The sequence below is a fragment of the Triplophysa rosa genome, linkage group LG8 (genome assembly GCF_024868665.1).
Source record: "Triplophysa rosa linkage group LG8, Trosa_1v2, whole genome shotgun sequence".
Lineage (NCBI taxonomy): Eukaryota > Metazoa > Chordata > Actinopteri > Cypriniformes > Nemacheilidae > Triplophysa > Triplophysa rosa.
In genome coordinates this window covers 24625766-24652675 of record NC_079897.1, presented here as the reverse complement: position 1 = coordinate 24652675, position 26910 = coordinate 24625766, and the positions used below count along the sequence as shown (strand labels likewise).

At 38.9% G+C, this 26910-nt stretch overlaps 2 protein-coding genes across 11 annotated transcripts in view; one reads left to right on the top strand and one right to left on the bottom strand.

Annotated features, from left to right (window-relative positions):
- On the bottom strand, positions 1-16714 carry si:dkey-34d22.1 (discoidin, CUB and LCCL domain-containing protein 1). 2 transcript variants are annotated; one of them, XM_057340689.1, is made up of 15 exons: positions 16399-16714; positions 12413-12634; positions 10951-11088; positions 8065-8116; positions 7895-7967; positions 7383-7516; positions 6547-6584; positions 5201-5377; positions 4999-5111; positions 4726-4897; positions 4445-4531; positions 3723-3816; positions 3239-3273; positions 3040-3147; positions 1-937 (listed from the first exon to the last, which is right to left on the bottom strand). In XM_057340689.1, exons 1-15 carry the CDS (start codon positions 16499-16501, stop codon positions 516-518), a joined length of 1968 nt encoding a protein of 655 aa, XP_057196672.1. In that variant the 5' UTR covers positions 16502-16714; the 3' UTR covers positions 1-515. The 2 variants fall into 2 exon arrangements, with proteins under 2 accessions (XP_057196672.1, XP_057196674.1); XM_057340691.1 differs by lacking the exon at positions 16399-16714 and having other exon boundaries at positions 12417-12527.
- A 4436-nt stretch (positions 16715-21150) lies between these two features.
- ptprub (protein tyrosine phosphatase receptor type Ub) overlaps positions 21151-26910 on the top strand; it is a 187318-nt gene continuing 181558 nt past the window's right edge. For 5 of the 9 annotated variants that reach the window (XM_057339350.1, XM_057339349.1, XM_057339347.1 and 2 more), the window contains exon 1: positions 21152-21410. In XM_057339350.1, the coding sequence (XP_057195333.1) occupies positions 21341-21410 (70 nt within the window). In that variant the 5' untranslated portion in view covers positions 21152-21340. Of the gene's footprint in view, positions 21411-26910 lie in introns of all 9 variants that reach the window. The other 4 variants (XM_057339351.1, XM_057339348.1, XM_057339343.1 and 1 more) reach the window with 1 other exon arrangement.

The following is a 26910-nucleotide window of genomic DNA, read 5'->3' as shown; positions in this document are numbered from 1 at the left end:
ATGAAAAGTTTATTTCATAAGTGTAACAAAGTAAAATATGTTGTTGAATACTTGAACACAGACATACTTTAGAGTTATATTTTGATTAGTTACAGATATAAAACATCATCATTTACATTAGATAAAAATACGTCAACTAAACAACACGAAAACACAGATTTACAAAAAAACGATTCTCTCATGTCTTACATTTGTATTACCAACCAAAAAAAATGATGTGCCAGTCCATGGTGCTATTTAACACACCAAAATTCATTGTGTGAGGCACTAGGTTGAATTATAAACAGCAATAAATGGCACATAATGTGTAAGTTAATGTTCAATTTATAAATACACGCTCCATGTGCACAGTACTTAATTTGTGTTCACTTTTTTGCTGGCCACCTATTTGCACAGCAGCAATAAAATTGTTGTTTTGAATAAGATTAGCTGATGTCCTTCTCGTTTTAGAAACGCAGAGATGCTGTTTAACAAAGCAAGGCACAAGTGTCTTCAGTAGGTGATGCCATGCAGGCTCAAAGTGGCTCATGGTAGGTATGCAACAGTGGTTCTACTGTCCGGGGCTCGGCGTAGATCACATTAGCCTTACATCGGTTAGTATTATGTGAGACTGGAGTACAGTACCCGTTAGAGATCACTCTGTGGGCGGGGCAGTCATACTGTTGATGTGATGATGTGCCCTGTGTGGATCGACACGCTGATAGTTTGGTGTTATGATGGCTGTCCAGTGGTGGGGATGTGAGGGAGTCTATGGGAATTTCCCCAAAAGGTGTTGCATATTCTGGTTCGGGGGGAAGAGGATAGGTGTATTCAGGGAGTTCTCCTGGGGTGTCATAGTGGTTGAGGGTGTAAGGAATGGTGTAGCCCTCCTCCATTTGGGGACGGAATGTGAGACCCACCATTTGCCCGCTGGTGACTACATCGGGCTCAGCATAGTCTGCAAACGACAGGAAAATGATGATCATGTAAGGGATATTGTATTATTAAATATGATATTTTATTTAATACTTATGAATTTTACTGTTATTTATCTTATTTTTATGCTTACCAAATAAATATGACAGTAGGCCTACTCCCTAAGATTATCTCAAGCTCACGCATGAAAAAAAGTATTTTCTTTATAAAAATAGAATTGTTTTTTATTTACAAAAATCCATGGCATTATTGATCAATTTTTATATAAAAAATATAATATAAGCAATTAGCTCACTTTTTTGAACAATTAAAGTTATATAAAAAAAATTGGGGTTGTCAAACCATTAATATATGTCTGTGTCTTGTGCATATTAATTTTCCATTTATAAAAACATACATATATATTTAAGAAAAATATAAAATTTATATATAATTTATATTATTGGTGAATATAAATAAATACATGTAAATATTTCCTGAATATGTATACATGTATGTGTATGTGTTTATGAATACAACATAAATATGCACAGTACACAGACATTTACTTTGTAAACAAACTTTTATTCTGGATGCGATTAATAGCAATTAATCGTTTGACAGCCCTACATTTTTTTATCAGGGCTGTCGCGATAAATCGACGATAAATATCACGTGATTTATGCACAGCTTTTGAGTGAAGTACGGGAAAATGCTGCTGCATCCGAAAGCCAGAGGGCGCTCTCGTGCGGAAACTCCAAATACGCACTGCAGAAGAAGACCATAACACTAGGAAATGCCTATGGACATCTTTTTATCACTGTTACTCAAGCCTCATCAGGTATTTTTATGATAATAAAGTATATTTATAATGATCATGTTTGACGGGTGTTGCTTTCTCAAATGCACATTTTAAGCGACTCAAACTCGCACTGCTTTTAGATCGAGCAGCATTTCCTACTGATCCCAGAGCCGTGCTTCACAGACAAGCTACGCATTAAAAAATATCGACACACTGCATATCGCAGCCAGCTTGATTTCAACAGGATTTAGTGGTATCGCGGTAAATTATCGTGCAGCCCTTGATCATTCAAGTTCAAAGTATAGCAAATAAACTCTCCCTTTGATTGGCTCTCATACCCGGCCTTTCCCTCGGCCAGTTCATATAGAGATATTATTAATTTCCCACATGACCTCACCGGCCACCCACCACACTGTGTCCAACAGCAGTTGTGAAAGCGGCCCCACGTTCTTTCAGTCTTTGCCTCCTCCTCTCAATCCTTCACTCCCTCAGCAGGAATGCCAAACTGCTTTAATTGAAGCGACGGGAGAAAAGACTCTGATTGTCTTGACCGCTGACCCTCTGTCCTCCTCAGCACTTTACTGAAGGGTCTGTTGGCCAGAGGGTTCTGGGGAGGGTGTTTCTCTGGCTTGAATGTCCCTAATTTGGTCTCCAATTAAAGAAGCCTTTCAGAGAACAACGACTGCTAAAGAAAGACACATTTATGCTGCCATTGAGCAACTGGTGGGCTGGTTGGTAAGAAACTGAGAAATGGAAGAATTTGCTTGTCATGCCTTTATACTACATGCCAGTATTGGTTGTACTGGTTTTGAAGGAATAGTTCACCCCTCATGCCATTTAAAATCTATATATTACTTTTTCTGTGGAATACAAAAGATATTTTGAGAAATGTCTCGGTGGTTTTGTGTTCATCAAAATATTTTATTTTGCGTTCTGCAGACCAACGAAAGTCATACAGGTTTGAAATGACATGAAGGCTTCATCTCTGCTTTTTATTTGTAATAATAATTTCTAACTTTTTTTCGAGATCCACTGGCATCTTACACAGAATGGGGCGAGCAAGAACAAGATGGGTGGGGGTAGCTTTAACAAAGGGGTCAGAATGACTACTTGGCTTTCTCTCCACATCCATCCCGCTGTTTGAGGCACACTGACCCTCTTATTCGCCGCTATATATTAGCGGGACGTCTGAGAGCTGTTGATCTGCAGAGCCTCTGAGAACTTTTGTACCCGGCGGCATCCTCTCTACAAACACTGCCTTGTCTCAGTTGTCGATCGAAACATTCCTTCATGAATTTCGGTATTCATTGCTATACTGGGTTGAGAGGCTGTGGATGTCTTACCATTGAGAGGAGGGTTGGGGAGGGCGTCATGGATGTTCCGAACCAGAGGGGAAGACACAAGCTCTGGGTTTGCACATGGAGGTCTCTTTCCTTGAAGACCCTGATAGCCTAGAGAAGAGACAAAGATAGTCAGTTATGAAGCTCCAACAACACAGGACATGGAAGTGGTATAGCTAGAAACAAAACAAAATAATGTTACCTTGGTCAACACAGGATTTCTTTATTTTTCTTTTTCTGAAGCAAAAAGGGTAGGTAGAAAGGTGAACGTGAGGAATGTTGTGAAAAAGGGTTATACGCTCTTAAAGTGACAGTTCACCCAAAAATGACAATTCTGTCATCAAGCTTTCTTTCTTCTGCAGAACACAAAAGAAGATATTTTGAAGAATGTCGTTAACCGGCACCCATTCACTTGCATTGGTTTTGTGTCCATACAACAGAAGTGAATGGGTGCCTTTCTTCAAAATATCTTCTTTTGTGTTCTGCGGCAGAAAGAAAGTCATACAGGTTTGAAAAAGAGGGTGAGTAAATGATGACAGAATTATCCCTTTAGAATTAAAAGTGCTACACGCACCGTGTAGAAGAAACGTTTTTGGAAGAACAGTTAACATCCATAAACTATCTGGTGCACAAAAGGATTTTTGTAATGGAAAAAGGTTATTTTAAAAAAGTTAAATAAGAAATACCTTTTCCACCACATGAGGCCTGCTAACAGGCAGCTGATACACAGAGCGGCACCCAAAACCATTCCTGCCACTAATATCACTGCCTGACTGGGGCCTGTGGAGAAACAAACATGTCACACAATAGTTTCAAGAAATAACAAAAACGATCATTATTTACCTTTTCCAAACCTGTATGCTGTTTTTTCACTGAACACAAGGCAGAATTTATTTGACATACATTAGCTTTATGTGAGAAATAGAATACATTTCTTTAGTCACTATAAGTCACTGATATTAATTTTTTCATGACAGTCATTATACATTTTTCTGTTTTACAGAAAAATAACGGCATACTGTTTTAGAATGACATGAGCGTGAGTAAAAAAACTACAAAGGTAAAACATCATTACATTAAAGGGATAGACTTTCATCATTTACTCTCCCTTGTGTCATTCCAAACCTGTATGACGTTCTTCTTCAAAACGCAAAAGAAGATATTTTAAAACAATATTGGTAAACAAACAACATTGCCCCCATTGACATCCATTGTATGGACACAAAACCACTGAAACATTTCTCAAAATATCTTCTTTTGTGGTCCGCAGAAGAAAGAGTCATATACACTTTCTGAACGACATAATGGTGAATAAAAGATGATGTATCTTTTTTTCTCCGTGAACTACCCCTTTAATAATATCAAACACATTAGCCGTCCCTGATGTTCGTCTGCAAATTCACCTCACCTGAGCTTCTGGTGATGACAGGACCCTCAGTAGGAAGTGTGTCTATAGGCACAGCTTCTGTAATAACCCCCTTACTAGAGTTCAGTTCTGAAGAATGAGAGAATTAAAATTCTAAGAATTCATGCAATTCTTACTGCAATGGTCAAGTTAATATATAGATTACTGCCAATATGAGTCTTTACATGTGTTCATGTACTATAAATATGTCTAAATAGAAGTTTACGTGGCATAATTCTGCCCTGCAATGTAAAGGGATTCTGAATTCTAGGGCAAACCCTTACCATCTCCATGGGAACGGGGTCTGGGAAGGGCAGAAGGGCAACCCAGCACTTGCACTTGGGCGGAGGCCCTGATACGCCATTGCTGGGGTTTCAGAAGGAGATAGCGTGCTATTATTGGAGGAATGAGGCTGTTGAATGCCGCCACATGACCGTCAGAAAAGCCGTCAAACACCTCATAACAGAAAGATTATACGAATTTGGCTAAAGCAACAATAATACCCAATAATACACATATCATACAAACATTAGACTGATGCACCAATCATTGTTTACCTTTTTGTCTTTGCTAGATGCGGCTTTGTAGACTTTCCAGTTTTTGCGGTCTTTACTGAACATGAGGGTGTAAGATTCAATGTAGTAGTGTGGTGTACCCTTTGTTACGATGCCTGGAATTAACCATGAGTACAATTGTTTTATTATATCATATAAAATAGATTTAAACAATAAACAATGCTTGTCTAAAACTATTATTGACCTGTGACACTACTCTTATTCCACAGCTCAAGCTCCAGCCACGGCTGCTGGTCATCAGAGCTTGCGGCCCACTGAGAGCCCCCTTTTCCAGACCAAGAGACCTTCTGACCCAGTCTGTTCACCTCCATCCACACAGAAGAACTGTTGTAAGTCAGCACCGTTAGCTCTGTATCACATTCTGTACATGAAAACAAAACCACTTGTTCAAACACGTAAAGATGATCCTTTAACATGCTTCAGATCTTTACTGTAACCCTTCAGGTAAATGTCAGTATTTAAACTTCTATCCTGTGTTTATATTTTAGCAATGTGTAGTTACAAGAGGTGATGACAGCATGTTTACGGTTTAAGTATCATGTAGCGTGAGTAACAGCATGCTATATAAACTGTAATTTCTTGGGAACCTTGAACACTGACACATACTCATCACTGCCATTAGGATCTAATTAAACTGAGAAATGTCTCTTTTAAAATGAAAAGTTTCTGCAAAAACAGTGACATAGTGTTGACGGCCAAAAAGATAGTCAGACTTCAAGGAGTTACTTTAAAGGGACAGTTCACCCGTCGTCATTTACTTACCCTCGAGTTGTTCCAAATCTGTATCATTTCTTTTTTCTGATGAACAGAAAGACATTTGGAAGAATGCTTATAACCAAACAGTTCTTGGCCACCATTGACTACCATAGCAGGAAAAATGGCAATGGTAGTCAAAAGTGTCCCAGAACTGTTTGCTGTCCAACATTCTTCAAAATATCAAAATACAGAACAAGGAACTTTTCCTACTATGGTAGTCAATGGTGGCCATAAACTGTTTGGTTACAAGCATTCTTACAAATATCTTTCTCTGTGTTCATCAGAACAGATGACAGAATCTTCATTTTTGGTTGAACTGTTCCTTTAAGAATAGTTGTTTCTGCCTTAGGGCCGCAAAATATATAGAAATTATTGAAATATCGCAAACGTGCATATATATTGCAATATGCATATAAAAATGGTTTGCAACAACTGAATCATTAAAAAACTTCTAAAAGTTATGTATATTCAAAGTTTAAGGTTGATGCACATAGCAGAAAGACTATATCTGATGTGTGGAAGATGATCAATAATTTTCAGTTTTTAAATATATATGTAATCATTTATTACTTTGGTAAAATACGTAAACAATATTTATATCTTAATTCAATTTTTTTTTATTTGCAGTTAATGAAACATTATGACAAATAAATTGATCCAGAATATAAGTGATCGGGAAATTTCAATATCTGGATTAGTTAATGTGTTTTAATTTAAATTGAATTTATATCTTTATAAATTATACATCAAACGCTGGAAAATAACAGTTATTACCTCTGTGGAAGACAAGCCGCTTATCTGATAAAGACCCACTGTGAAGAAAACAAAACATCTAGATTAAAAGGTGAAAAGTCTTAAAGGGATATTTCCCAGGCAAAACAAAATTTAACGTTGACGTCCAGCTTCCGTTATCCCTCTGCTGCGTGTGAACCTGATTTTTGTTTTTCCGGCAAATGACGCAGGCGTCATTTGCCGTCAAGTTCCGTTGACAAACAAGGCCTTTTTTCGTTATGTTCCAATAGGATGCTGTCTCCTCTGCGCCGTCATTTGCCGGAAAAACAAGACTCGGGTTCACGCGCAGCAGAGGGATAACGGAAGCTAGACGTTAATAGCGCTGTCAATATAGATATTTCTCTTAAACAAACGCATTGATTCGCTTCAGAAGACCTTTGTTAAGACCACAGAGCCGTGTCGAGCAGTTCTGTGATTGATGGAGCTTCAAAAAGTCGACGCCCATTCACTCCCATTCTACCGCTTGGAAGTAAAATGATATGTGGTATTATAACTTCAACTGCATTATTCTTGAAGAAGAAAATCTTATTCAGTCAGGATGTCTTGAGCGCGAGTAAAACATGGGGAAATTTTGTTTTGCCTGTGAAATATCCCTTTAAGTGTAAGCAACAAATGCAGTTTAATTTGACACTGCAAACTGCACAACACCTACTACACTTAGCTTCTGTACAACAACTTAATGTTCTGTTATTTTACATTCACATCTACACTAACCAGACAAGAATCCTGAATGCACAATGTTTATTTTTGGTTAATCTTTGCATGTGGACCATAGCCTTTAATGAGAATCTGCTCTGCTTTAGTGTTAGTCCACTCACGTTTTTGACAGTATTCCATTAGCGAAGTTCGACTCATACAGAGTAATGCCCTTCTGCAGGGACACAGCGATCTTTCCTCCCAGACTGTCTGAAATAATCCCTGCATGGATTGCAGCTTTGCACAAAACGGAGGTCTAGAAATGCACCAAAGCATGTGTTAAAATATTGCATCAAAAGTATTAACGTTGTCTGTTTACTTCACCATACTTTAGAAATACTTCACACAAAATGGAGAAACCTGTCACCTTTAAATTTTATAAATAATGAAAGTGACCATTCACTTTTATAGTTTGTTAAAGATTAGTAAACTGTGTGTTTTGAATATTTTGAGAATGGGCAAATGATGGCATGATTTTTATTTTTGGGTGAATTATTATTTGGTGCCTATTGTAAGCTACTACAAACAGCTTGTGGTAACAATCCATAAAAGGCAATACATCCAAATGGCATGACTCATAATAATCCCTCTATTGCACACAGATACAAAGCCCAGACTGTGGTGAAAAGCTTACATCACGATATCCCTGCGCATGCCAGCCCCAGATCTCTCCTGCGACACCTTTGCAGCCTGCAGGACAGAATGCACTGGAACAGGATTCAGATATTAAACATTAAAAAGTGACATACGAGAAAGAGCGAGTGATAAATGTGAACTAGGTGTTAACATCGGGTCACTTTTTACCTGATCTGCTGAGATGAGAAGTGTGTTCCTCGATGCAGGCATGAAATGAGTTCTGTGAGATAATGATAGTCATGACACAGTATGGTTTCAAAAGTTGATAAAAGTTGCATTTTGAAAAGCTACTTAAATGTCTTCATTTAAATAAGGCTTACTCGTGATGTAATCTAAGTCTGTGAATCCAGGCCTATATTACGCAATGTTATTGATGATTTCGTATAAACTCACAGGATGCGAGTCAGGATTTATCACACAGCACAGCCACGCTGTTCAGGGCATTACATAAACAACTGAATACACAACAGGAAAGCAAGGAACATACAAACCTCCTTTGTTCACTTCTCAGAAACGTCAGAACCTCTGGAACATCTGACTGTACATTGACCTCACAGGATCTTTTCCGGGAAGTTGATTTTAAAGGAGTAGTTCATTTTCAAAATAAATTTTCATGATAATTTACTCACCCCCATGTCATCCAAGATGTTTCTGTGTTTGTTTCTTTAGTCGAAAAGAAATGAAGGTTTTTGATGAAAACATTCCAGGATTTTTCTCCATATAGTGGACTTCAATGGACTCCAAACAGTTGAAGGTCAAAATTACAGTTTCAGTGCAGTTTCAAAGGGCTTTAAACGATACCAGACGACGAATAAGGGTCTTATCTAACGAAACGATCGGCCATTTTTTATAATACAACATCCAGGATACGCACACGAAATGACCATTTTAAACAATCAACTGACACAAGACATTTGCATATGTGTCATTGAACATTCAACAACTTTGGAACGGTCCTCCTTCTCCACATTTGTAAACACTGACTTGGTACTTCCGCCTACGTCAAGCGTGACCTTTTCTACGTAACTATGTATTACGTGAAGTCATGAGCGCGTATCGCAGAACAGAGCATTCGTGTTTATAAAGCATATACATTTTTATTTTTTTTAGAAAATGGCCGATCGTTTGGCTAGATAAGACCCTTATTCATCGTCTGGTATCGTTTAAAGCCCTTTGAAACTGCACTGAAACTGTAATTTTGACCTTCAACTGTTTGGAGTCCATTGAAGTCCACTATATGGAGAAAAATCCTGGAATGTTTTCATCAAAAACCTTCATTTCTTTTCGACTAAAGAAACAAATACATAAACATCTTGGATGACATGGGGGTGAGTAAATTATCATGAAAAATTATTTTGAAAATGAACTACTCCTTTAACTCTTTGCACTTTATGTTTCTGAATGTGTGGGCTACATTTTTTTTGGCTACATTAGCAGAAGTCTATTAGCTAAACTGCGTTTGGCCTTTTTTTAAAATCTTGAAACGGAGATATGTGCATAACAACCAATCAGTTGGTGTTATGAGTGTCAGTGTGGTCAGGTGATGGTTAAGTTGTCATACTATGCTTGTCTATGCAGGAAGAGTGAGCACACAGCATTCCATCAGCTCTGGGGCCTCTCCTTATTCAGGCCAGGAGAGGCCGTCTGCTGCCCGGCTTACAAAGCAAACACTCTGAACCTCAGCCAAGGAGGAGAGCTGCATTCCTATCGGTCACCCTGAGACACTTTCAGAGTCTACCTCACACATGATATCACAGTCTAAGTGCCCCAGAGTCCTCCATAGTTCCAATTTTATGACATTATTGTGCATTATTGTGCTGACTATATGCATGCAGGGTGATGACGTACGTCCGCTAATATCTCAGCCGGCTAAGCCACTTCCGCTCTCACAGCGCCGAGGTCATTTTTCACCAATATGTTTACTAAGAAGACAGCTGAGCATTGTTCAGTGCCTCTGTGATCAAGCCTCGAGTAAGTACAAAAGTTGATTTTTTTTCGTATTTGTGGATGTAGCTTGAAATGCGTAGCTTGAAGCCTTTCCCCTTTTGGTTGTCGATGTGTGATGTAGTGTTTGGATTATTTGACTCGCGTCGTTGACCATAGGTGCATCTTGAGTGAAAACGCCATTGGACGCTACGTGCGGCGGTTGTAACTGAGCTGGCTGAGACAAACGCGGAAGCGGTCGTGCGGCCTATTAAAAAGCTCTAAAAAGGATCAACCGTCATGTCGCCGAGCAAGACAGATTGACAGCCTGCCTGAAATGGTGGAATGATACAAAAAATATAAAAATGTCCAGCGTATTATAAGAAATGCTTTTAAAATGCTGCTTGTACAGTCAAATTAAAGGACTGGAACTGTTATACGACAACATGTTGAGGTGATACTTCACCGCTCTTGTCATTTCAAACCTGTATGACTGTAACGCACAAAAAAAGATATTTCGAAGAATGTTGGTAACCGGACAATGGCAGTACCCATTCACTTCTATTGTACGAACGCAAAACAAATGCAAGTTAACGGGTACTGCCGTTGTTTGGTTACCAACATTCTTCAAAATATCCTTTTTTGTGTGTTTTGCAAGAGAGGGGAAATGATGACAGAATTATCATTTTTGGGTGAACTATCCCTTTAAAGTAAATGTTGACATATAGAGGTGACTTTGTTAACTACCGTTATGACACATGTTGTAAAGTTGTTTATTTAGCAATCCACACGTGCTGATGTCTGATAGGGTGTTTCAGAAATAAAGTTGGATATGCGAGTAAACAGTATTTGAGATTAGGATGGGAACTACTCCCAGTCCCAGTCAGCCGGAATGCTGTTTATTGAGTCAGCTTTGCATTTAGAGAACAAACAGTCCCTGCCTTGTTTACTCTGGGCTTATACAACACAGGACAGAACATGAAGGGCCACGGAGGCACTTGGTATTATCTATGAGCTTACATTTTTAACCAATTTCACAATATAACACATGTTGATATATAAGGATTTTGTTTGTCTAATGTTTAAAGGGTATGTGGGAGAAAACGAAGAATGAAGACAATGAGCTGTTACCTGATTGCTGATTGGTTGAGTAGGACATGACAAAGCCCCGCCCTGAACGGTGAGTGCCGAAGATGAAACGCACTGTAACTTCATTGGTACTCACAGACATATTTCTCTTTGAGGCGGCCAGCTTGCCACACAGAGGACCTGTGAAACACAGTCACATACAGTCTGAATAAATAGATATGGGACTCTTAAGTGTACATTTGTTTATTATACGTATCATGAATGGCAAGTTGTGGGTCCATGGAAAAGCTGAGTGTACATTTAAAGGGATGGGTCATCATTTACTCACCCTCGAGTTGTTCAAAATCTGTATAAATTTCTTTGTTCTGATGAACACAGAGAAAGATATCTGGAAGAATGCTTGTAACCAAACAGTTCTTGGCCACCATTGACTACCATAGTGGGGAAAAATTACAATGGTAGTCAAAAGTGCCTCTACATTCTTCAAAATAATCTTCTTTGTTTGTTTAACAGAACAAAGAAATTTACAAAGAATCTTTTGCTACTATGGTTGTCAATGGTGGCCAAGAACTGTTTGGTTACAAGCATTCTTCCAAATATCTTGAATTTGGCCAAAACCAGGTAAAAACGTGCGTAATTTTAACTACTAAGAGTAGGTTTACACGATGAAAAACTGAAAACTTTTTCCTTACGCATGACAGCGTTATCAAAACGATCTGCATCTGGGAAAACGAATAAAAACGCTTTATTATGCATGCCAGGCCAGTGGATGGCGCTGTTGCGCTATAAAAAAACACAACATGCCTGCGCACATACTCTGTTTTAAGGTAAAAGCGCTTTTAATACACTTTGTCGGTGTGTATGTATGTTTATAGTTTGTGTATATAAATACTGTGTCTCGGCTGGTCGTAGTGGTGGAGTAAATCTACTTTTTGCTGGAGAAATGATAATAAGTATGTCACGCAGTACAAACATGCAGCACGGAGGCCGCCATTATTGTTTGTGGAATACTCGCGCATGCCTACAGACTGAACGCGAAATACGCATGCGTATGACGTCATTGTTTTTGGAAAACGCCGCCTTCAGAGTTGACACGGAAACGATAATGCCGTCGTTTCCAAAAACGTGCACTTTGAGACCCCTTGAGTTCGCGTTTTCAGTTCTCAAAAACGCCGTTGTCGTGTAAATGAACAGCCAAAACGCATAAACGCATTTTCCGTTTTTAGTTGAAAACGGTCTCCTGTAAACGGCCTCTAGGTTTTGTAACACAGCCACACAATATAAAGAAGCGTAGCAGCATTAGTGTATGTTTAAGTTAACACACATTCCTGCTTGCTCACTACCATAAAAGGCTCACACACCTTCTAGTGCATGCTTGTGAGCATGGATTAATTATGCTATGGTGCATTTGCCCTTCTGCTGTATGTGTGTTGGCACTCATACAGTATTTGACAATGCCAGTGCCAGTCAAGTAATCGCCATGGTGCTGTGAAAATGGTCATACCCACTCTAGTGGATCCACTGCTGTCTGTGATAATAAGCGAGCCAGCTACGCAGTCCTGGCTCCACTCCAAGTCAAAGTCCCCAAAGGTCAAGAGCAGTGTCCGGCCCTCTGGGACCCTCAGGTTCCACTCACACCAGGTGTGGTTAGGATAGGTTCCTGGGAAATTCCGTGAGGCCAGAGTGCCACTGGTGGGACCCAGGACTGTGTGTCCACACCCATCTCCTATAGGAAGAAGAGAGAATTTATAATATTACAAAGCTTTTGCAATCTGTTCATATTTTTGTTGAGTGGTTTGTTTCCACACACAATAAAATGTTATCTCCTATATTTTAGGGGAGATATTAATTATCAATGCACTTACAAGTAACTCTATTGGCATGTTTCTAGCCCATGAGAAAATGTGTTTAGTGTGTTGGTGTGAGAATGGTGGGCATTGGCGAGTTACAACGTATAGCTGGGTATTAAAGCAAATGGAAGCTGTGTTAGATATAAAATGATGAATATAGATGATTGAGAATAACCAAAATGTACTAATTACTAATTTATAAAATGCTCGTCCACTTTCGCAGGGGCTTTCCATAAATGGTGTAAAAAAGCCATAACTCTGGTAGGGCTGGTTGATGGCAGGGCTACGTTGCAGGTAAGTAAAGTGTCATTTCCCCATGTTTAACCAAGTTTTTTAGCATGACATCATAACAGCAACCCCAAAACAACAACTGGCGACTAGTCTTCACTAAACCACTTTGATGTTATGTACATCTGTATTGGTACTGTAAATTCTGTGGAAAGTCAGTTTTTGTCCATTTATGGTTCTGGCTCTGTGTGACAAACCAGAGTGGTCTAAGTTTTTCGCTGGACTCTCATACCAACCATCTCAGTCAACTCTGATTCATTTGGGTTTACAGCTGCAGAAAGCCTCTGCGGCCTACATCTTTCCGCTTTGGTGAGACTTTATCTACAAATCATCTTGTTAATGTGAATAATCTAAATTGTTTTACAAGAAAGCAAACATGACGACTTTGTGGTCAAGCTGCAAACTGACAACGTTCAAACACTTCTGCTGTGACTCAGTGTGGTCAAGCACTGAATAGATTTGATCTGCTGAATGCTTTTCAACATTTCCAGTGTTATTTAACTCCTTTTGGTGGTAGTTTCTTGCTTATAGGCTAATAATAGCTTGTGTGTAATCTGTATCTTTGAGTTAAAGGGACACTTCACCCCAAAATGACAATTCTGTCAACATTTACTCACATTTCAGTTGTTCCAAATCTGTGTAAATGTCTTTGTTCTGATTAACACAGAGAAAGATATTTGGAAGAATGCTTGTAACCAGACAGATTTTGCCCCCCGTTGACTCCCATAGTAGGAAAAAGTACTTTTTTTGGTTCTGTTGAACACAAAAGAAGACATTTTGAAGAATGTAGGACAGCAAACAGTTCTGGGGCACTTTTGACTACCATTGTATTTCTTCCTAATATGGTAGTTAATGGGGGGCAAAATCTGTCTGGTTATAAGCATTCTTTCCAAATATCTTTCTCTGTGTTCATCAGAACAAAAAAATTAATACAGATTTGGAACAACTCGAAGGTGAGTAAATGATGACAGAATTTTCACTTTTGGGTGAAGTATCCCTTTAAAGGGCCAATGTGTAATATTTTGGAGGATCTATTGACAGAAATATAATCTTATATACATAACTATGTCAGAGGTGTACAGAGACCTTGCATAATGAAGCGTTATGTTTCATTATCTTAGAATGAACTATTTCTATCTGAATGAATACACCGCGGGTCCCCATGCATGGAATTCGCCATGTTGTTTCTACAGTAGCCCTAAAGGGACAAACTGCTCTACAGAGCGCGTTTCGTAAATACTTGATCTCCTTCAGCAAAGAAACGAGAACGTGACGACATCTTAGTTCGGTGTGAGCCACCGTAGTGCTTCGAGAGGGAGGGGTGAAGGGTGAAGTGAGCCGATGGTTGCAATTCGTAACCTCACCGCTAGATGCTGCTAAATTTCACAATGGACCTTTAATAAAAAATTGGTTTGGCATTGAAAGTTACAGTTTTCACCTAACATTTGTGATTCTAACTCACTCTTTTGACATTACCCATAACCATTGATGGAATACAATTTACCTTCATAATTTAAGCTTTCAGAAATTCTTAAAATAAAAACAACTTTTCCAATAAGTGCCTCTGTGTTGTCAGTTGTCTTATGTACATTACCTGGCGTGTCTTTTATGTCCAGTTCAGTTTTACTGTGTGTGTGCGTACTTCCCCAAATAATAGGAACAAGCAGGTCACACACCTCCTGCTGTACTTATACTAATGTTCCTGAGGAAGATACTTTGGACTTCCTATAGAGCTCATTCTGTCTCTCTTAACAAGGCCATGCTTCCCTTTAACCCTACAAAGTACACAATTAACATCTTGTGTAGCACAGCCTGAAGCAAACTTTAGATGCTGAGCTTAATTTAACTGTTTGATGTCTGCAAGTTCAGTTCAAAGAAGTAAAAAAAAATGTAACGCTTGAGGATGTAAATGTCTGGGGATAATTAGAACACTTGCTGACACAGAAGAATATAACATTCCTAACAGCTGAGCAACTTTAAAGCTGTGACTGGAACCCATGGATACCACTCCATCACCAGCAGCACTATACTATCAGGCAACGTGTAATTTTATTTTCTCGTCAGGGGATTTGCAGGCACGTCCCTGCAGGCCTCCCATGCTGCGCAGGATGTTCGGCTGTTAAGATTGTCACTTCTCAATTCGTCTACGCCAATCATACCACCAAGTCGAAAATATTTGCCAATGTGTTTGTACAATGACATTTCTGGACACTATATATTCTTAACCTATGTAATACATTCTTAATCTCAGCAACATGCTCTGAGTCTGATATAATAATATCCCAAAAGTGGAAGATCCCCCTATTTGTGGAGACCTGTGGGAGGACATATGACTGGAAAGTCTTCTTCAATAGCTCTCATAGTCTGTGAATCTGACTGTGATTCACGCTGACCCCACACACTGAGAAATACCATAAACAAATGCATTCTTCCTGACCGTCCCGATGAAGAAAGAGATCCCCTAACTTTTAAACGCATGCATAAATAGACATTTTCCAGTCCAGTCTGCATTTTCAGAGAATTATTATTATTATACATTATTATAGGACTTTTAATATGGTGAGATACAAGATCATAAATAGTAATCTGTAAAAGATCATTTATTTCAGATTAAAAGGGGAGCCTTTCTTTAGGGGATGGTTCACCCCAAAATGAAAATTCTGTCATCGTTTACTCATCGTCGGGTTGTTCCAAACTTGTATAAATGTATTTGTTCTGTTGAACACAAAGGAAGATATTTGGAAGAATGTCAGTCAGCAAACATCTCATCCACCCTTAACTGCCATAGTAGGGAAAAGAAATACTACGGCAGTAAATGGGGGATGAGATCTGTTTGGTGACTGACATTCTTCCAAATATCTTCCTTCGTGTTCAGCAGAACGAAGAAAGTTTTGCAGGTTTAGAACAACCTGAGGGTGAGTTAATTATGACACAATTTTTATTTTTGGTGGAACTATCGCTTTAAGAAAGAGACCTATTTTTCCTGAAAAAGGTACCAGAAATCTGACCAATATCTTAAGAGTTTCACTAGAGATCACAACGACACAAACTGAGCTCAGATTTACCAAGTCTACAATCAAAAGTCAATATTATTGTTAATTTCAAGATGAATTTAAGCACTTCTCAGATTTACCCAAATCCAGATTTTACCCATACGATGTTGATTGACATACAACACTCATTTTACAGCTCCATAATCTATGTATTATAGTTTCTAGTTTATATAGACCGATACAGTATACAGACAGATGGATAGAGATTTCTCTATATAGGCTACATCAAGTTACATACATACTATATACGGTTGCGTTTATTATATACACATGTATAAAATAATATAAGAGTAACCTACCCTTTTGCCCGCATACCAACGCCATAGTTTCGATGCTGATAATAAGCCAAATCCTAGAGGACAATTCAAAAATATCCCAAATATCTCCATTTCTCGTGTGCATATTTTCCTCTTGGATATCCTTTCCCTGACCCCACCGCTCAATTTAATGCCATGAGTTCGGTACGGAGTGTCTCGCGCTTCTCATGTAAGTTGAAGCAGAAGTTGCCCGCCCCTCCCCGTGTGTCCAAGGGTTCATGTAGGCTATCTTTGCTTACTGGATTCAGGATGTCTTAGAACTTTTATCTGCTAACAGTGCTTTTTAACTGTAACTACTAAATTCCTTCCCCACACTAATAATAAAGAGCAAATAATCAGAGCATCGAAATAATTAGAAAATTCAGACACCATTCACTCATGCGTTGTCCGCCAGGCAATATTAGAGCGCCACCCTCAGGCTAATATTAGAGCTCCGCAGAAGGTTTTATTCATGTGTTCAGTCACTTTAATCTACATTTACGGGGAGGATCCCCCTCTGGAATTGATATACTGTAGATTTTACAATTGAAAAAAATGCCGTTTTATAAGAGAAGACGGAGGTAACGCAGTACAGGACTCATTTACGGATGTGTCGTATTTAAAATAGCCTATTGTGTAATCTTGTCTACAAGTAAATAAAAAACATAAATGTTTCCTTTCTTTGGCTTTCCAATTGAATTGTAGATTTGAATTGCCGTGTTTGTCTATTATTTTGATATAATGTTTTAATAAGTAATGAAAAAAAAAACATTTACATTTTAGGGCTGCACAACCTAAAATTTGACTACACATATCTTTATGAAGTATTAAAATATTGAAGTTATTGCAAATCATTAACTGTGGAGTCAAATTATTGTTTTGCATATACTAAATAAAATTAGTCTAAACATGTTTTAAAAAATGATTATTTTGTTGCCTGGACTTAGATTCTCAAGTTTTTGGCCAAAATGTGTCAAAAGTTTGCCCAGGTTCCAAAACTGTAATCTGAACAAACAACATTGCAAGAGTTTAAAAAGTTCCCGAGATGCATTGCAGCATGTTCAATACTGTTTTTCTTTTTTTTTCTTTTAAAGATTAGTGTTCTTGCTTAATCTATGCTTTAATATTGTTGTTACTGATAGTTTGTTGTGTTTTGATTTTTTTAAATGAATGATGGTTTTTGATTGTTACCTGCATGGTTGAGGTTTGTGTGTTCTGTGTTGAGGTGTAAGTGCATGACACAATGGCACAACCGGTGTTTAACACAAACTGTTTAAACAGTTATTTGATCAAAGTTTTGACCTGTGATAAGGCAGAAAACATGTACAATTTTAGTAAAAAATTAATAGTTTAAATAATCAACATATATTCGGCCAACAAAAAATACTCCCTGTTACACTATGTCCTAATTAGACTGTTTTTGTGTTGGAATAGTAGCTGTCATGATCCTGCCTCTCCTTGCCATGATTTTCGAGTCTTGTGACAGGATCATGTCAGACCCATGTGTTTTATGTGGAGAGAGGCATGACATTGTTTTGGTTTTGTCATGCCATGCTCTCTCGCCGGTGTCGCGTCATTTAGCTCCGCCCCCTTGTTTCTCGTTAGCGCCCCATTAGTGTTGCATTCTTCTCACCTGTCCCATTATCTTCCCGCCAGTCTCCATTAGTGTCCAAGTCTTGTCACCTGCCCGTCACCGTCCCTGTTCAATCTTCCATAGTTAGTGTTTCCCTATATATTGTCTTAGTGCCCTTTGTTCCGTGTCGGTTCATTGTATGTATACTCCATTGTTGCATCCCCGTTCGTGTCTCCTGAGAAATACTGTGTTCCTGTTGGACTTCCCCCATTCATGTTTTGGACTTATTATTTATATTTCTTGGACCTTGTTTATTTTGCCCCCTCCTGGGAAGTTTTGATTTGAATTCCTATTTAATTTGTCGTGTTCCCCATCGTGGGTTTTTGTTTTTTTTATTAAAAGTTTTTTGTTAACCCTTCCTCTGCCTTGCACTTGGGTTCTTCCACACACCGATCCTGACAAGTAGGTACTTTTGAGTGCTCTTCTTTCCATTAATGTATTTATTCATCAATTATTTCATATGTAATGTTTACTGTATACTTACATTTGTTAATTTAGTGATGCATCAGTTATATAATTTAATATAATGCAGACTCCGCCTACTCGCGGTGAGTTGTGGGTAATATCAGCGGTTAGAATTGTACATCGTTCTGCACTTCGAATTCCTATCGCAAGTAGTAGACCATCCGGGAATCTTTTGAATACTATTTTCAACATACTACGATTTGGGACATACTAATTCTACTTTCGAATACTCTTTAGGACCGATAGTATGCGGATTGGAACGCAGGGATTAGTGAGCCGTTGTTTTTTCTGAATGTGTGATGAAGACATCTTTATCTTTACAGTTAAAGAAACGTATATTTAATCTGAACATTAAAGAGTGTTTACTGAGTATGCACCTGTTAATGTTATTGAGAGTCAACTGTGAAGATGGTAATAAAAGTAAAAAAATGACACCGACTGATAAATGCTCTGGCATTAAAGGAGAGAGGTGTCGACATCATAAATTGACATTAAGATCATGAAAATGCGATTTCAAACTTGTTTTTGAGTTAAAATGTTTTAATATAAACATTACACATACTCTCCTACTACCCCATAAAGCTGAACCGTATTTGAAATGATACTTTCACAAGTTAACATTTCGTTATAACATTCAAATACGGTAGAAAAGCACTTCTATATACCACTGCTGTGTGCCGCAATGTACAGCATCTGCTAAATTGAACTATTTTCTTATTTTTTCATTTCTCTCTGCTTTAAGTCTCCCAACCGGAAACTGCCTGGGGTTCTTCCTGTGAAACGCGGAAGTAACGCATGCATATAGCCCGTTTTTTCCATTTTCACCACCAGATGGCAATGAAACATAGTTGGTTGAGCTGCTGTGACAATCCTGTTATATACGGTCTGACAACCTTACAGACTGTAAACACATCTGTCTCCCAGACAGATTACAATCCAAGTGTAAAACAGCATAAAAAGAGTCTGTTTTTTGTGGCTAATCATGTAAACAGTTTCAAGCGCCTAACTGAGGTTATTTTGGGACATCTGAGAAACGTACATGTTTTTATTCACAGTCCACTTTTCCCTATACACTGCACGCACACGCTCACAATCTCATTGTAGGTGAGAGGAGCTCTTCATAATCCTCTCACATTTCGCTAGAATCGAATAAAAATGTGCACGGTCCATCACTCTTTTGTCATTTATCTCAAAAAAGGGTTTGTTGCTGTACCGGGGACTCCCATAACAGGACTCAAATATCATTCTGTGGCGGAAAGCGCAACTGTCTCACCTTTCATAATACTGTATAGGGCCATTTCTGATGTTCACATGGGGCACCTAAACAAATGATGAACCTCTACACAGAGCCCCGTCAGTACAATGACCGTGCAAGGTCATACAGGAGGCTGTGTGTGACTTTTTTCATGCAGACCATGCATTTTAATACATTTTCAATTTAGCCTAGGTAACAATTTTGACAGTTTTTGTTACAGGTACGAAATCTTAATTACAAATTTTCTGAGGCACATTTTTATTTCAAAAAGATCTACTGATATTCTGCCCATGCATGTAGCATTATAATAACTTGATCACCCAAAATAAACAAATCACACAAAAATAATTTTTTGCTCATTCTCTCATCCCACATCTGTCTTCTATCTGGGATCTGTGAAGAGTAAACACAATTAACCTGTTTGTATATTACGGTCATACTGTTACCCTTGACATACTCTTTGACATAATTTATTTGACTAATGTTTTAATAACAGACCATCCGATTGCTTGATCTACAACTCTGCAGATGAAATACCATGCTATGAATACATAATAAGCAGACTGTTTGTGACCGAGAGAAAAAAGGTTCCATCGTTTATTGCTGTGTGAAAATAAATTGGTATGTGAATGGATTAGCATGTTGGTATCTGTGTCTGCCATCCCTGCTGGCTGTGGGACATGGATGGACCTTAGGCTGCTGAGCTCCAAGTTGGCCCTGTTGCTTCTATTCATGACTAAATAGGTAGTCCGTCTTTGTTGAGCCTAAACAGATGAACACAAATTCATGCAACCCGTGGGACTGAGTAGATAACATGATGGTCCAGTATCTTGCGCTCCAGAGCTTGCTGGCCTGGTAATGGCTATTGTTCTAGGAAACAGGAAAAAGCACGAAAGTCGAATTATCTTACAAAATGAACCACAGTTTAACTATAGATTTGTGGTTTTATTAGTAATATGACGGTTTGTCCTCAATAAATTTAGTAAGCACAACAAATTAACAATACTACCATACAAACGTTTTAATTTGAAATCACATCAATACGTTTCTGGATTTATGCTGCGTTCAAGACACCTCGGAATTAGGATATTTCCCACCTCAACCCGGTAAGTAATTCAGGAACGGCGCTCTTTTAATCTTCATTGATACTTTCAATGTTTTAATGCTACCACATAATTTGTTGCATCAATGTTACTTTTGAATACTTTTAATGTGAATAAATCTAGATGTTGCTTCCGGGTTTGTGGTGGGAATATGACAAATCCGAGGTGTCTACGCACATCAGAATTATATTCGCACACTTCCCAAAAGCGCCGCATGGGGGCGTCGTCCGCACACTTTCAAGCACACTACGCATACTCAAATGCCAGAAAGTGCGCTCGGGGAGAAAGAAACATCCCTTCCAACTGTTTATCCTGACGTCAGTTTGATCGGACCGTACGGCCCCCGTTTCACTTCACGCGACTCTCAGCTGCGCTACGGCTGGATTTCAGGAATCGATGACCGGGAGTCGGTCCACAACTTCATCATCCAAACTACTGGAGCCACTGAAATGATTTCGGTTTGTTTTCCCAACTGGACTAAAACCTAAGATGAATACCTGCGCGTTTCTCTTGATTCTGGCTATTCAGATTCACGCCGATAGCGTGGAGGGACCAACAGGTAAAGTGTCGTTTGTCAGAAGACGCTGCGCAATTGTCAAACTCTTGTTTGTTTTTGGGACATGATAAGCACCGGCGTATACAAACGATCGTGATATGTTGTGTTTGAAGCAGAATGAGGCTGAGTTGTTTTGAAACTTTTTTTCTTTTGATAACGGTGGCGTTTGGTTTCGTTTGGTAAAACGAAGCTTGAATCGTGCAATGTTTTGAGCTGTGTGTTATTCGGGACGACATGTAGCCTATGTTTTCCTCCTCTAAGGAAAATTAAACGCGGTTTTATTATAGTAAAAGTGCAGCAGTCGTGTTTGGCGGATGGGTTATCATACCATAGTTACAACTATGTTTACTGTGGCAAAACCATGGTTAATTTTCGCAAAGTCTGTTTATAAGCAAACACCCAGCTTGGATTGAGATGAAGTATGTTGATGTGTTAGTTTTCTCATCGAAACCTGCCCTGGGAAGTTCTGTAGTGTGTCTTATTCACGGTGGTTAAATTAATTGTATTTGTGGCGTCTGGAGACGTTATAATGCCTAATAAAAGTAATGAGGTGCTTCATAAATGTGTTTAATGTTAGCCAATACAACATATGACTTTTCACATTATCGCGTCGCTTTACGCGTGAAACATAAACGTTATCATAAAACATTGCAAATATTCAATATTTTACCAGAAGATACACTTTGTCTTCATGTGGACTCGCGTTAGACGTGTTTCTTCTGTAAAGTAGAGCGGAGTACAGTGAGGATGAGTTACTCCGTTGCGCTCTTTAACTGACCAGAAATACTCTCATTCAGTAGCTTTAATAATAATCACAGCTCGTTTATGAAAACATACTGAAATGCACAAACCGTAAAATGAATTTTTGTTGAATCGAATAACAAATTAATAACGAATCTGCCTTTTTAAAGAGACGTCATTTTATTGCCTGCGAACTAATGAGAATCTGATGAAAAACGTAATGGCACAAATCGAAAGGTGCAAATGCAAACTGTAAACATTAAAGCATCCACCGTGTTGGTGATACTTCTGTGTAATTTGAACTAAGGGTGTTTTTAGTGGGTGCATCCGTTAATGATGATAATATTTTTTCACACATCACAAGTCCCTCTCTCTCTCTCTCTCTCTCTCTCTCTCTCTCTCTCTCTCTCTCTCTCTCTCTCTCTCTCGCACGCGCGCACACACACACGCACACACACGCACAAACACACACACACGCACGCACGCACCACACACACGCACGCACGCACGCACGCACGCACGCACGCACGCACGCACGCACCACACACAACTGTCTGGTTTACTATCTCCGTGGGGACAGTCCATAGGCGTAATGTTTTTATACTGTACAAACTGTATATTTATCCCCTATCCCTAACCCACCCTAAACCTAAAGATCATAGAACACTTTTTGCATTTTTAGATTTGTAAAAAATATTGTTCTGTACAATTTATTAGCTTTTTTGCCCTGGGGACCTCAATTTTGGTCCCCACGGTGACACAAGTCCCCATGTGTTGGTGTGTATTCAGGTTTAGGTCCCCACCGGGATATACAAACATGAACACACACACACACACAGACACACGCACGCACACACACATGCACAGACACACACAGCGTGAAGGAATGTATGCAGAGTTGGAGGACAGTCAGCAGAGGGGGTCAGAGGAAGACCTGCCTTATTACAGAAATCATTGGCTCAATCTCTCTCTCTACTGCTCTCTCGCTCTCTCTCTCTCTCTCTCTCTCGCTCTCTCTCTCTCTCTCATCTCTCTCTCTCTCTCTCTCTCTCTCTCTAAAATTTAATCCTAATGTTTCAGCAGCTTGCTTTTTCTGTTCTGCACCAGAAACAGTTTACCATGTTTTTACTGAATGTTCTAGATTGGATCCTCTGTTTACATTGCTGGAAAGAATACTTAAGGGAATTGGGTTTTGTTTTAACAGGACACTTTTTGTGTATGGCTGTAAATATTCAAAAACGTACAAACAGCAGAGTACTGTGGCAAATTTTGTAATTGGCCAAGCCAAGCTAGCCGTTTGGAAGTCTTGCAGGCTGGCTGCTGAAGAGCAAAATATCAATGTTCTTCAACTGATTCACTGCTCTGGTTGAATCTAGAATTAGAGTAGAACATAGATTTTTTTCAAATGACAGAGAACATTCTTGAATTTGAGTTCAAATGGTGTATAAATGGAGCTTTATTGTCTCTCTGTGAAGATGGGGAGATTTTGTTTAACTGGTGATATGTGTGATGCTTGGCTCCATTTATTTGGTATTGTTATGATTGTTAGTTTATTTTTTTTCTTCTTTCTTTTCAATTGTTGTTTTTTATTTTTTATTTTCCCCTGATTACATTGTGTTGTATTTTGTTTGGGAAATAATATAATGCTTGTTTTTAAGAAAACGTTTTAATAAAGGGTGTTAAAAGTCAAAGTCTCTCTCTCTCTCTCTCTCTCTCTCTCTCTCTCTCTCTCTCTCTCTCTCTCTCCACACAACTCTCTCTCTCTCTCTCTCTCTCTCTCTCTCTCTCTCTCTCTCTCTCTCACACTCACTCTCTCTCTCTCTCTCTCTCTCTCTCTCTCTCTCACACTGTTCGCCCAAAAAACTTGACAAACAATCATGATTCGTTTGAGGAAGTTATTGATTTTCAGTAAACTAAATGACTTCCATTTAGCAAGCTGTCGGGTGGCTGTGGGTTTGTGTGACTGCCGCGGCAGTCTGTGCATTCTCGGTGTTCTTCAGCTGGAGTCTAATCCTGCTTTTGTTGGGTTTTGCCTGAGTTACACAGTGTAATCCAGTCTTTTTGTGTAGGCCTGCCATTTTTTTGTTCAGTAGACTGGTTGACAGGAGGCCTTGACGAGTGACCCGATGAGAGATACATACAGGCATTGTAACTAGTGTAACATTGTAACATCCCTCCCTGTAGGCCTGCGCGCTTTCACTGCAGGTTTTTGAGCTTGTTTGTTGTCAAACTCAAAATTCGAATAATGAATGGATAAGCTTTTATCGGAGAATCGATGATATATTGAGGTGACCCTGACAATATCGCTTTGCTTTGTATGAGCGCATTTCAATCAGCAGTGAAGCTAATGAAGTCACAAGTTTTTCGTCTCAATTCTGAATAGCGTTATACATGCGTGAGTGGCCTGGAAAGTATTTAATCTTTCAAGGATCTTTTTTTCAGTAGTTCTCCAAACCCTGTCAGAATCCAAACCGTCGCCGTGCTGGTACTGACGCAAGCAAATGTGTCTCACAATAAGGAGACTGAAGCTCATTAGGATGAATAGTTGGAATTAGAGAAATAATGAAAGTGCATGAATACATTACACAAAAACCAGAATGGAATGGGGCAGCTAACACTCTGGAGTCCTGACATGTGGACATTACAGCTCTGTTGTATTCAACGGTAGCAACATGCATCTGAAATCATCTCTTTAGGTAGCCAGACACCAATTTCCTCATTTCTCAGAGGTTGTTTGGATTAAATTCAGATTTGTGCTGCTTGTGCACTATTTATCCCTACAGTGCATTTGAGCTCTTTGTTGTGTTTCTTAGGAATCGAACCCATGTCATTAGCGTTGCTGGTGCCGTGCTTCACCAGATCCCACAGTTATTATCACAGTCATCTCATTGTCAGGGTTGTCTGAAGACTTCTAATCTGACTCTTGGTAAAACTACTGTACTGCTTCTGTTCATTGGACAAGCAGTTATCGACTTATAAATTGGCCTGGTTGATATGGGCCTGTCATTAGGAGTGAGGAAACCTTCAATATGATATGAACCCTGTTGGGAAAAGATGTCTTTCTGTCCTTCTAGTGCCTAATTGGCTTCCTCAGGTTGTTGGACTGTCAGTCCTCTAGGATAGTTATAGCTTAGACTGATTTTTTGTAGAACAGAGCATGGAATGGGAACCAAAGTGTAGGCCATTTTTTGAGACTCATTTGTGTAAAGCACTGCAGTGGGCAGCTGTAAACCCCTATAAAAACGTAGTGCTTGCCTAGCAACTTTCTTGCTTGTGGCGCCATCTCACATACTATGATAAGTGACATAATCATGGTAGTCAGCAAAAGGAAGACGGGTCAGGGTCATTGGTCTATTAGTTGTCTGCCAACTGAGTAAAATGTGTGTGAAGTAGGCTATATATTTAGGGGTGTTTAAAGCAGGTGAATTTATGGATGCAACTTCTCAGAGAAGTTTTACGGTTGCAATCTGTAACTTTGAAACATTACATTGCAGGTTACTTTGAGTACTCACTTTTATGTGTTGACATTACCCACAAAACCAGACACGACAGCTCAAATGATAAATGATAATAGTAAGCTTACCGTTACGAATCGGCGCAAAGTAAGCACTGATTTTTTATGTACGTACGTACCTGCTCAATAACTGTTTGTTGTTTCTTGTTATTAAAATAAATGATGGAATGCTGCTTTATATTTGTGGGCCCCTGTAAATTCCTCAGATTACTGATTCAGAAGCAATCAAATACATTTTCTGTAACAAATTGACTGCTTTTAACTATAGACCACTTCGCAAGTTGTAAACATTGGTCCTGAAGCACTTCCGGCTTACATTTATATATTTTATTTTAAAATCTTACATATATGATTAAATCCTAAAGATATTCGTTATACATTTTGATTTGGTTATAAACGTTCTGTTTGTTGTATTTTTTTCAAACGTTTGTGTAATGTAAAGGCTTCTTTGCTAGCATATTAGCGTTGCTGTCGTTTTCTGAAGTGGTCTATAGACGGTTTGCGCCTGGCCCAAAGTTAGCTTCCGGTCTGTGCATGGTTATAATATAACAATTTATTTCATAATTTATTTATTTTATGATTGATTTATTGTATATTAATAATGCGATAATGTATTGTGTGCTCGTCCTGTAGTTCCGCCCCCCCTGCATGCCTCCAGGAGCTCATCTTTTTCCTGAAATAATCGTACAGCTGTATCTGTCTTTTATAAATTTGATCAAACTACATACTCTTCGAAGTATGCAATACTCAAGATTAATATGAGATTGGCAGAAACTGCGTGTGTTACCTCATCTTTAAAGGGATTTCCCGACTGATTATGAGTTGTCTCATGCCTGAACATCATTTAGACAGCCCAGGTGTAGGCCGTGGACCACGAGAGGGGGGCTCAGAAGTCTCAAGCACCACAGATACACATCACACAGATTCATTAATCAGCATCAACCTGACAACCAAATTCTTTGACCTCAGTTAATTGCAGAGTACCTGTAAAAAAGAAGGAGGCGAAGGACCCCGGCGACCGTAATTTTATTTCCTTTGTAATTAAGGAAATTGCCTGGCATTGTTTTTTTTACTTTCATTTGCAGTAGAAGCTCAGAGGACCTCTTATTTTTCTTTCAACTCTGACCATGGTCGGCGCCACCAAAATAATGAGGAAATGTGTCAAAGAGATTTCTGAAGCAGCAGCTGAGAGTGCTTGTTCCCCAGCATCAGAGGCAGTCCGTCTCCTGTCGAGAAATGTTTTCCTTA